This window comes from Gossypium raimondii, chromosome 8, assembly GCF_025698545.1.
Source record: "Gossypium raimondii isolate GPD5lz chromosome 8, ASM2569854v1, whole genome shotgun sequence".
Lineage (NCBI taxonomy): Eukaryota > Viridiplantae > Streptophyta > Magnoliopsida > Malvales > Malvaceae > Gossypium > Gossypium raimondii.
The window spans coordinates 60,772,533-60,784,928 of record NC_068572.1 but is presented as its reverse complement, the minus strand read 5'-3'; the positions used below and the strand labels follow the sequence as shown (position 1 = coordinate 60,784,928).

Sequence of the window (12,396 nt, the reverse complement as noted above, 5' to 3'; positions counted from 1 at the left end):
TAATATTTTTCAACAAAACATGTATTCATGGATCGAGCTAAATCTAGGTTCGACTCTAAAAATAATTATAGGTTTGGGTTTGAGTTTGTTTTGACCCGATCCAATTCATTCAAATGGGTTTTACAATTTAATTATAATATTGTTGTACTTCACATGACAGACCTCATAGCATATTTAGCATGTGTCTGCCAATGGAGCTAACATTCCAATGAACTATACATATTTAGCATGTTGACTGGCGAACCTTGAATTAACTTGCAAACCTCAAATACCATATATCTTTGCTAAGTTTATGTGAGATCCACATGGGAGCTCAGTCTGTACAGAGTCATTGATTACCAGTTGTTCTAAGACGTCTCATCTTAGGGCATAGCATCACTGTCATTGCTAGGAGAATCAAATCAGACTTTTTTGTCAATAGCTTCAAGGCACGTAGCTAAGCCTATCACCTACTATAAAACGATCCATACAAACAACTCATACTCTCTCGCACACATTTCTTTTTTTTAACCTCTAAACTCTTTCATCTCTAACTCTTATTCATTTTTTCAACATATTAATCTAACAGTCAACAAATATACATTTTTTTTATTTTTAAATGATAAAACGAGCTAAACACCACCAACTCGACTCAAATCGAATTGAAACCCCACCTTACAATAAACACCTCTAGACATCACCATAGGAAAAACAATTTTTTAGCTGTTATAATTGGACACAACTTAGATTTTAGAAAAACTTGTGTTGGAGGGAACAAATGAATAAAAAAAAATCGTATAAAAATTAGATTTAGGTATGGGAATGAGAAAAATGGTATGGATCCTTCCATGCTTCTTGGGCTTGATGGAAAAAGCAGTTTTTTAGGATCTCCATCCATATTTTTTTTTTTTTTAGGAGTTCACAAACATAATTATTTTGAAGAAAACAATGCAAATTATTTTATCGGCATTGACTACTAAATTCTAATTTAAAGAGATTGCACTTTCAATATTAATACTTTGGTTAACAAATAAATAAATCATTTAACAATATTTTAATTAACATTAAAAGCAAAGCCAACTATTTTATGAGGGTACAACAAAGGGCATTTACTAAGAAATTAAGAAAAAAATAAGCAATAAGATTTATATGATTATTAACATAATATGAAAAATATTAAATTAAATTTGCTAGATTAATGATGTCATATATAATTATATGTTATTAAAATCCATTCAAATAACAATATGTTATTAAAAGTGATTTAGTAAGATGATATAATTAAATAGGTTGTAGTTATCTAATCAAGTAGGGACTTAATAAGTGTATATGTTAATGGAATTCAAGTTAAGGATCAAAATGAAAAATTGTCAAGTTTCGAATTGATGTTGACCAGGAAAAATTTAATGATCAAATTGGAAAAAGTTATCAAATTTAGGGGTTAAATGTTACCTTATCATTCTTTTATTATTTTTGATAATATGACATGATGAATATTGATAGATTAAGTTTTACATAAATTTTGGAGATAAAGAAGTATTTAGTCCCTGAACTTGGTAGCTTTTTCTACCTTGGTCCTTGAACTTTTTTGTATCCTCATTAATCTTGAAACTTGACGATTTTCTTAATTTGATCCCTAAATTTGGATTCCATTAAAGTGAAATGATGTGACACTTGATATGATGCTACGTCATCACTTGAAAATTCTAAACAAATTTTAAAATTTCTTTATTTTTGCATTTTTAAATTTTATATAAAAAATTTTAAAATTTATGTGATGACAATTTCATCTTAATGATCAGGTTAACGCACCAAATTGCAGAAAGCTGTCAACCTCTAAGACTAATGCGGACCCCAAAAAAATTCAAGGATCAAATTGAGAAAAGTTATCAAGTAAGAACACTAAATGTTACTTTATCCCTTAAATTTATTATGGTTTTAACAATTATTCTATATGACATTAACAATGGGATAAATCTTAAAACTATAAATAAACTTTGGTTCAATGTCTAATGTTATACAATAATTTTGATTTTGTGCAATTTTATACATGACATTTTCATTTGATTCAATTTTCAAAACCACCAAAGATCGTTATTGATATATATAATTATTCGTGTTTACATATTACATACACAAATAATTATACTTATATAATATAAAAATAAATTAATGTATTCATTTCTTTAAATCTGTACAATTTAATTAACATCAAAATTTTATGTATACATTTTAACCAAAATCAAAGTTTAATGCGTATAATTGCACAAAATTAAAGTTCATGTATAGTTTTGATTTATCCCCATCAACAAATTACACAAATATTATACAAAGAAAGAAACGTGTATAATACTTTAAACCTAATAGGTAAAATACCTCTTCAATCCTCTAATTTTTAAATTGAGCAAATTGATCTCTAAAAAACGGAGTAATTTAATCCCTATCAATTTTAAAAGTGAGCAACTAAAGGCAACTAATCATGAAGTTAGTGTCTTCCATTAGTGTACATAATTTTAATTGGTATAATAACAAATTTAGCCTTCAATGTTTACATATTTTATCAATTTGTTCTTGATTCTAAAAAATTAATCAATTTAGCCTCATCATTTACAAATTTATCCAAATGTTGCAGGCAAATTTTTTCAATCATGATCAATTTGACAAAATGTGTAAACATTCAAGGCTAAATTTGTTATTGTATCAATCAAAATCATGTAGAATTGATAGAAAATATTGGCGCCGTAATTAATTGCCCATAGTTACTTTTGAAATTGAAAGGAACTAAATTATTCTGATTTTTTTTAGATGAACCAATTTGCTCAGTTTCGAAATTAAGAGGAACTAAATAGGGTTTTTTTTTACCCATATGGATATATACAAAAATTATGAATAATATAGGTGGGGTAAGCATAGGATTCCCTAGTGATTTACTAAGCCAAAACTAAAGCCAAAAAGGCATCTTCCATTTTGCTTACATTAATAAAGTGGCAGTGATGGTATGTCCGTGAAGGCAACGGAACGGAACGGAACGCAACATGCGGCCAATATGTTTTATATATAAGCAAACAAATAATAAGGCCCTGAAGAAGAGAAAAAGTGTGGTGTTTATAGGGAGATTAAAGGAGGATTTTCAGCCACCGTGTTTGACCATTCGCTCTTTAATCTCTCTGCTTTGCAAAGGTTGCGTGAGAATCCCTTTGTTTTGCTTTTTTCTTTTATTTTAATAGTCAACCCCATCGTCGCACTCATATGGGATTGTGTGCTACATTTTTCACACTAATCTAATTTACCCTTAATCTCACATCGTTGGGTCGGATCGGATCAAATTTATTTGTGGTTTGATTTTTTAATTCATTTCAAAAGTTTAATTTTATCAGTTCAATTCATGAAATTGAAAAAAATAATAAAGTATTGTCGTTGTTGGTGAAGGTTGAGACTCTAAATTTTCATGTACATTTGCAATACATTTAGTCTCAATTTGTGTGTTTGTCATGGATAATTTTTGTGTGATTCTATATGATTCTTATATTTTTATTGGTTAGACTCTTCTTTTTAGTTGCTCAATCTTGTATTTGTAATTCTACTATAATTGTCTCGAGGTTTGCTTTTTGTAATTTTATTTTATAGTCAATCCATTTCACGCTCACATTGTATTGTGTGCTTCATTTTTCACACTAATCTAATTTACTCTTAATCTAACACCAATCGAGTTAGGTCGGATTGGATCGGATCGATTTGTACTTTGATTTTTTTGGTTTGGTCGAAAACTTTATGTTTATTATTCTTTCAATAGTAAAATTGAAAAGCTAAGGAGGGTTTGTTATTGTTTGTTAAATCTTCGGTCACCAAAGTTCAAGTCTCACGATGCACATTTACAATGTGTGGTTTTCAATCGCAATATTCGTGTTTTCCATGGAAGAATTTTGTCTAGCTCTGTTTGATTTTTTGTTCACTTTACTTAGAATCTACTTTGTAGTTGTTAGAACTTATGTTTGTGTTATATTTCTAATAGTAAGCATTCAAAAATTAATAAAATAGAAAAAAATTACTAATATTTTATAAATAAATAAATTAATAAGGAATAATTAAGATTTGATCCAACTAGCCTAAGATGAAAATTATCCGAAACTAAGTCTTTATCCAAATGAAAAATATATATATTGTTTATCAATTTTGGCAAGTGATTTTTTTTAAAACATCTTCACTAAGTAGTTGAATTAGTGGTCGATTTGACTGAATAAATCATTAAATATTAAAATTTGATTCAATTAATTTGTATCGATTCTTAAATTAATCAGTTCAAAATCACTCTCAACAGATACTCTAAGCGATTCCTATTCAAATCCAATTCAAACAATCATAAATTAAAATTATCTTAATTAAAGATTCAACTCAATTCCGGTATCTCATAACTAATAATCAAGTTTTATTTCCGAAATTACATTAAGTTGGATGTGATTATCGAACACCGGAATCTTTAATTAATAATAATGATGAGCGGTTAAAGTTATTCCCCAGTGATTTTTTTGCAAGGTAATGAGCAATAACGACTGAGTATCCCAATAAAAAATATTTTTAATTAATTTATTTGATTTAATAACTCGAAAAAGGCTTATTCTACGCCAGGCACTGAATTCCATGCCATGCCATGTGATATACATATAATATATTAATATATAAAATATATTATATATACATATAGTTATGAAAATTACACAAAATTTTATCTTAAATACATTTTATAAAAAATTAATATTTATATTAACAATCTTAAGCCAATCATTGCTATATAATGAATGGTTTTTAATTTTATTTTTGAAACTTTGTTGTCTAAAATCTATTTATTATAACACGATTAAGCTGTTTTAGTATTAATAATTTTAAATTATTTTTAATTAAGTATAAAATTAAGAATATTTTGTGCTTATATATAATTGGTGAAAGGAATTTATTTTCATTCCTTTGTTGAAATTTTGCTCAGGTCAGGTATAGGTGAACTGTACGTGTTATGTGAAATAAATAAATAAATAAATATAATTTTATCAATAAAGAGAGAATTATTAATTAATTAATATAAGTTTAATAGTAATCAATTGACAGTTGTGCTGGTTTTACTCATTTTTATGAGGCGATTTTGAGGAATAAGGTCCCCCGTTCAACGACATATGCCCCAACCCTCTATTCCATACTTCATAGCTTGAATTAATATACATGATTTTGGTTTAATTGGGGTCTCAGTCCCTGTATTTTTTTTATATATATTTTAGACTTTTATAGTGGAAGTCACTCTAAGGGCTTCAGTTAAATTGGATTATGTACATAGTGGAAGTCACTCTAAGGGCTTCAGTTAAATTGGATTATGTACAAAGGCTAGATAAGCAAAAAAGAATTATTGAATATTTCTCACTTGGAGATTGAAATGATGGTGAAATTATCATTAAAAATGTTTATTCTAATAATACCTTTCTTTCTACTCGTGTTAATGATTGCAGGTCGTTTATGTCTAAATACAAAATAGCCTCACTCAGTCGTATTTACAGGATGGGAAACCAATGTGCGGATATTTGCTCGATTAGGGCACAATTTTCAATAGTGGTATTCAGGCTTTGTCCAAGGCTAATGCCTATGGACCAAATTTGTATTCTACTATTTTGATCACAAAAAATTGTTGAATATGAGATTGTAAGATTTTCATTTCTGAATCTTAGATTGTAATATTTCAACATTATTTAGAAAAACATAGTAAAAGTCTTGCATGACTATAAATTAGCCACTTTAATCCACGTAAAGTGACTAGATTCTAAACATCGAAAAAGGAAAACACCCAAACTTAAATTAAACCCAAAAGTCTTAGCAACACATTCTTAATTAATTGAAGTATAAAAGATGTATATATATTATTTATTTCAGGACCCCCAGCCAGCCCATCCTCGGTTGTCTGATATATATCCACATTCTCCATCTCTCTCTATCTTAATAAAAACCCTAAACATCGTGCCCTTCAAGCTAAGAAATCTACAATTAATTTCTCTCTCTCTCTCTCTCTCTCTCTCTCTCTCTCTTACAATCTCATCTCTCTTTTTGTTCATCATAACCCAGTTTTATTTGTCTTGTTTCATTTGTACTGTTCTTTATCACCTTCCATTCACACCCTTCCAACAACAAAAAAAAAGGTTTGCTTTTTAGTTCCCTTTTCCTTTCCTTTTTTTTTTCTCCTTGTGCCACTATAAACTGTATAGCTTTTCATGTTGAAACTGGATTTTTATTTCATATCTGCATGCATGCATGCTGTCATGTAGGGTTTTGTTTGTTGTTGTTCTTTTTCAGCTTCCTCATATTAATTCAATCATATATGAAGTAAAAAAAAAGAAAAGAAAAAAGAACACAAAATGACAGTTCTTTTCATTGTCAATGGACAACAAATATGTCTGGTTTTTTTTTTTTCTCTTGTCAGCAGTTTAAACCCTTACAATATATATATTAGTTAAGAGTATGTGTAATTTGTTGTTGCAGATATCAATAAAATGATGGCTGGAAACGGGCAGCTTTCAGTTCCACCAGGTTTTAGATTTCACCCAACAGATGAGGAGCTTCTCTACTATTACTTAAGGAAGAAAGTTTCGTATGAAGCGATCGACCTCGATGTTATTCGAGAGGTCGATCTTAATAAACTCGAACCCTGGGATCTCAAAGGTTGGTTCATCGCATGTGATAAACCTCTTAAAAACCCCAATTAATTTTATTTACTAATGCTAATGATTAATAAATCACAGATAAATGTCGAATCGGATCGGGTCCTCAAAACGAATGGTATTTTTTCAGCCACAAGGATAAAAAGTACCCGACCGGAACTCGAACTAATCGAGCAACCACGGCCGGGTTTTGGAAAGCTACCGGAAGGGACAAAGCCATCCATCTTAGTAACTCCAAGAAAATCGGGATGAGGAAAACCCTAGTTTTCTACACCGGACGTGCCCCTCATGGCCAAAAAACCGATTGGATCATGCATGAATATCGTCTCGACGATGACGATTCCGATGTTCAGGTAATAAAAAAAGACTCGATTTAACGATGAAAAATTGTCTGTAAAACAATAATTTAACATAAGGATTATGTGGCTTTTTTGCTATATGCAGGAAGATGGATGGGTTGTATGTAGGGTTTTCAAGAAGAAGAATCTTATTAGGGGTAATTTTCAAGCAGATTTTAATCAAGAAGATAATAATTATAATCACATGAAGAATATTGCTTCATCATCAGCTCATCAAATGGAACCAAGGCCTAATAATAATCATTTACATACATTGTATGATTATTCCTTCGACGGATCCATGCATTTGCCACAGTTATTCAGCCCTGAATCAGCGGCTGTTGCTGCTTCTTCTTTTATATCCCCACTCTCTTTGAACTCCATGGATGTAGAATGCTCTCAAAACTTATTGAGGCTAACCTCGAGCAGCGGTGGCGGCGGAGGCGGCGGAGGCGTTGGTGGCGGTGGACTGATGCAGCAAGATCAGATGAGGTACAATGGTGAATGGTCGTTCTTGGATAAGCTTTTAACGAATCATCCTATGAGCTTGGACCATCATCATCATCATCGTCATCCTCATCAATCTCAAGCTAAATTTATCCCTTCGTTGCAACTTGATCATGTGGGAAGTTCTTCACAAAAATTCCCATTTCAATACCCAGGTTGTGAGACAGCTGAGGCTATGAAATTTTCAAAGTAGCTTAGAATTTTAGATCTATTTTCACATACAATGTTGCTTTAAAAAAAGTCATCTTAAGAAGTGGCAAAAGACACTCTTTTCAAATCTCTGTTTAGTAGTTGAATTTGTTTTTTTTTTTTGGTCATCAATCTGACTTTGAATTGTACTGTGCCAAGTGCCAACTTTTTTTTTCTTTTTAAGTAAGAAAAAAACAAATTATATACAAGCATGTTCATGCAAACTAAAGCCAATTGTTGTGGGGTGTACTTTGTGGTTTTGTATCCTACATGGTTGGATAGGTGAGATAATGAAAACCGAAGGGTTTGTATATGATTGGATTTGAACTCGACCTTATAACTTTTGGTATATAAGTACTGAGGGAGAATGCTACTATTTGAATTAGTTTCGAGTCACTTTCACTCTATAAACCTGTTAAGGTTTTTGGCAGAAATAAGAGACAGATCTCTGATCGGGAACAATATTAAACTTGTTGATGGTTTGACTGGTGATTAGTTGAAAGCTTTCTCTCCCATTGTTAAACACACTACTATTGCTTAAGCAAGCTTCGAGGGCATGGTATAATGAATTTCAAGTAAGATTTCTTTCACTTGATTTTTTTCAATTCCTCATTTTGATTGTTGCTTTTTTCACTTATGCTAGGAAAAATAATTGAGTGATTATATTTTTTTGTGGTGTAACATACTATAATCATAAAGCACAATATACAAATGAAGTCGACCCAGTTTCGGTGCTAATTTTGCTATAGTCTTATTATGTTTAAATCTGAGATTTAATCATTCTGCTTTAAATTGACTTAATATTTGTCTTTTAGTTTTATATATAGATCTGTTAACAATTTGGACTTACTTATTGGATTATAAAAATAAATGGATCAAATTATGAGAAACTAAAATGAAGAGATTAAATCCTAAATTCAACTTTATAAAGGGACTAAAACTATAATTAGATGTTTTTATTTCAAATGGTTCCCTTACAAATCCCAATTACCACATTGGAAAAAGGTTTGCAATTTCCAATTACAGTCTGGTCCATCATGTCTGCTCATCACATTCACATTTTATCTTTTAGTGTGTGCAACTTCTTACTAGTCTAAACGATTACAAATGTTTTTTAAGACTACATTATTAATAAATTAATTAATAGTTTACAGAAATATAATTCATCTTATTTTGTATTTTTTTTTGAATTTTACTATTTAAGACCTCAATTATCTCATCGGTTTAGATTAGGAATGGAAAAACTCAAACCTTTTGATAGATTTGGAATCGATCCGTTTCGAATGAAATAGATTTTTTTTTTAAATGAATGCAGGGTGGGTGGAATTTTTTCATTTAGAAAGTGATATGGAGCGATTATGGTAATTGTTCGCCCCACCCCACCCCGCTCCACTATATGAAATTATCATTTCATCCTTTTACATATATAACTATTAAAAATGTAAAAATATAATAACGGAATGAACTGGGACGAGGATGAATGCGTCCAACATCCATAAAGATGGTAATGGTTTACAGAATTATACATTCACACTGGAGTAGAGCGTGCTAACTATGGTGCAATAGTGGAGGATTTAACAATATCCACCCTTGCCCTACTCTGTTGTCACTTGTCATCCTTAATGTAGGTGGACGAGTTGGAGCAAAAGAAGCATGAAGAATATTTTTGACAAATTTTATTATTTGGATTCATTTAAAAATCTGGATTTGACATCGCTTCACTATATTGAGTTATAGAACTTCAATTTGGACACAAAATATATCATTTTAAAAATAATTAAAAGATTTATCTAAGCTATTTTAACACTTGAAGTCTAAAAGAATTGAGTCATCGTCCTTGTATTGTCCACACATTTAAAATTTGATTCCACTATTTTTAATTTTAGGATTTTAGTCTCTTTATTCTTTTGATGTAAGAATTGAAGTTCAATTGATAAGGCTACTAAAATTTTTTTATTAAATTGAATTATGTGGTATTTTAAAATAAAAAGGTTGCTCACTTGGCTAATTTAAAACTTACATGGAAGCCATGTAATAATAATAATAATAAAGTTATCGACATTTGATATTCTTCTCTAAAACAAAGCTAAAAAACCTTATAACACCAAGTTTAGAATCGAAAACTTTGCAATCCGACATTCAAACAGTTTTATTTTCTTATTTTGCATTCACATGCGTAACATCAACCGTGTGAGTAAATTTTTTTATTTTAAAAGTATCTCATTATTCAATATAACAGAATTCTTTGATGATGCTACCAATTGGACTTCAATTATTAAATCACAAAAATAGAAGGATTAAATTTTAAATGCAAGAAGAATATAGAAGCTGGGAGCATAATTGGACCTTTCTTGTAATTATTTTTGAATATATGTATATATATCTGCGCTCCATAAACTTTCTTTGAAGACTGTTTAACCTTCATTAATGTAATTATTCCTTCCTGTGCTTGGACTTAAAAAAATTTTAGATTTCTTAATTAGGCTGTTTCCGTTAATTTATTTAATTAAATTAACCAAACCCTATTTTAATTATTTACTATTATTGGGCTGAATTTCTTTGGATTTATAGCTAAGTCCCTTGGCCCAAGATAAAAAAAAAATTATGTTAGGTCTCAAATAAAAAATAAAACTCTTTAATTAATAGAAGTTTGCTAAGTTGTAGTGGGCCATGTGAGGATCAGCTATCTTAATGGGCAAGTGAATATAGGCACTTGAGCTAGGTGCACAAAACTAATTTTTAATTTAAGTCTATATTTTTAAAATTTTAAATTAAAAATTAAATTAAATAATTTGAGAAAGGTCACATATTAATTGATTATTACTTATTGACTAATAAATGGTTCATATATAAGTTATTGATACACTGGTACGTCATTAATTTATTTTTAAAAATAAATCCACTTAATTTAATGTTTAATAATGTGCTATACTTTAAATCATTGATAGTGTATAATTTTATATATTTTTGTGCATCAAAATTGGCGAGGCCAAAAATAAAGGTATTAGTGGCCGCTCCATCTTCAAACAAATTTAATTGCATAATTAATCCTAAATTTCATAATGTTTTAATTGCATTTTAAACTATCTATTTTATTTAATGTATCAATTAATAAATTTTGAAATTTATATAGATTATTAAAACTTATATACATACAAAAATATAACATTAAAATTGACATTATAGCAACTTTAACCCTCAACATTTATAAATTATGTCAATTTAGTCTTGATTCTAAAAAATTAACCCTCAACATTTACACATTGTGTAATTTTTTTTAGTTTTGCTTTTCTTTATGACATTGAGAGTTAATTTTAAAAGAATGAGAGAAGATAAAATTAGTATCTTGAATTTTTGGGTGTTTTTTTGTATATTTTCAATCAAAATTAGCTAATAAGTTTGTTTTTGAATTTTTAGGTGAAAGGGCCATACGGAAAAATAAAATTGCAAAAAAAGATCAAATTACACCATGCGTAAATATTGAGGGTTAGAGTTTTTAGAACCAAGATAAAAATTAACACAATGTATAAATGTTGAAGGTTAAAGTTACTATTATGTCAATTTTAAAAACAATCACCATTAGCCGACTGGTGACCAAAAAAGAAATTTACTAATAATTGAGTAATTATTTTGTAATTTTTCATAGTTGAGTGACCAAAAAAAATTAACTAAAAGTGGCAGGGTGAATGCTAGTATAGTTTACTCTTTTTTTTTGTATTATTAATATTCGTTTTATAATTCATATTCGAAGTTTATGTTTGCCTCTCCATCAATATTGTGTCTAACCATCGCATACAATACCTTAAGAAACAACTTTTTAGATATAAAATGAAGAGGAGACATGGATGGGGGCAAACCCAGCATGAAAGCAACATTTTGGAACAAAAAATGGTGCTGAGAGCCTGAGACAACTGCCAGTCTACAATATCACCTATGATGCCTTTTTCTTTCCTCTTTGCTGGATTTTGTCTTTGCTTTTATCATCACAACTCTTATGATCGTGTGAAAGGTTTCATGGCTTTACAACTCTCTCTATGTATATTTAACACCAAAATAAGTTGAAATTAATGATCGCAGTGGGTCGGATATATATATTTTTTAATTATTTGAATTTGCATTCATAAATATGTTTAAAGATTTGATTAATTATGTTTATAAATCATGTGAGTGTTATTGTTCAAATCTAAATTAAATACTATTATCCGTTGGATATTTGAATCTGAAAAAAATTCAAAATTTCTAATCCTTTTTCAAATAAACTAATCCATAAAAATCTGAATTGAAACTATTAAAATTCTATTTATATATATAAAATCAAAATTAAAAGCATTTTGTAATCAGTAGATTTGGATATCTATCTAAACCCGAATCTATAACCATAATGGTCATTCTAATAAGCAATGCGGATTTGATAATAGATATTCGAGATATTCGCATCTGCTCTGAGTCTACAACAAATGGTAATTTTAAAATCCAAACATTTAATGATCGAATCTGCAATTCGAATTATCATATATTTAACGCATTGTTGTTATTTTTTATTGATTATTATTTAATATAGATTTACCAAACCGAGTATTTAAAATTTAAACTTGAAACTTCACTTATCCAACGTCTCATCACTCAATTTAATTAAAGAAAAATATGAATGTGCGTATCCCTCCGTAGTTTACTCTTTTTTTTTTTTAATT

The 12,396-nt window shown here is 29.2% G+C and overlaps 1 protein-coding gene across 1 annotated transcript; it reads left to right on the top strand.

The window, feature by feature from the left end:
- Window positions 1–5,940: 5,940 nt before the first annotated feature.
- LOC105792774 (protein SOMBRERO) lies at window positions 5,941–7,793 on the top strand. The gene is made up of 4 exons (XM_052635311.1): window positions 5,941–6,152; window positions 6,493–6,672; window positions 6,753–7,024; window positions 7,116–7,793. The coding sequence occupies exons 2-4, from the start codon at window positions 6,504–6,506 to the stop codon at window positions 7,707–7,709; spliced, it is 1,035 nt and encodes a 344-aa protein (XP_052491271.1). The 5' UTR covers window positions 5,941–6,152; window positions 6,493–6,503; the 3' UTR covers window positions 7,710–7,793.
- The last annotated feature ends 4,603 nt before the right edge of the window (window positions 7,794–12,396 follow it).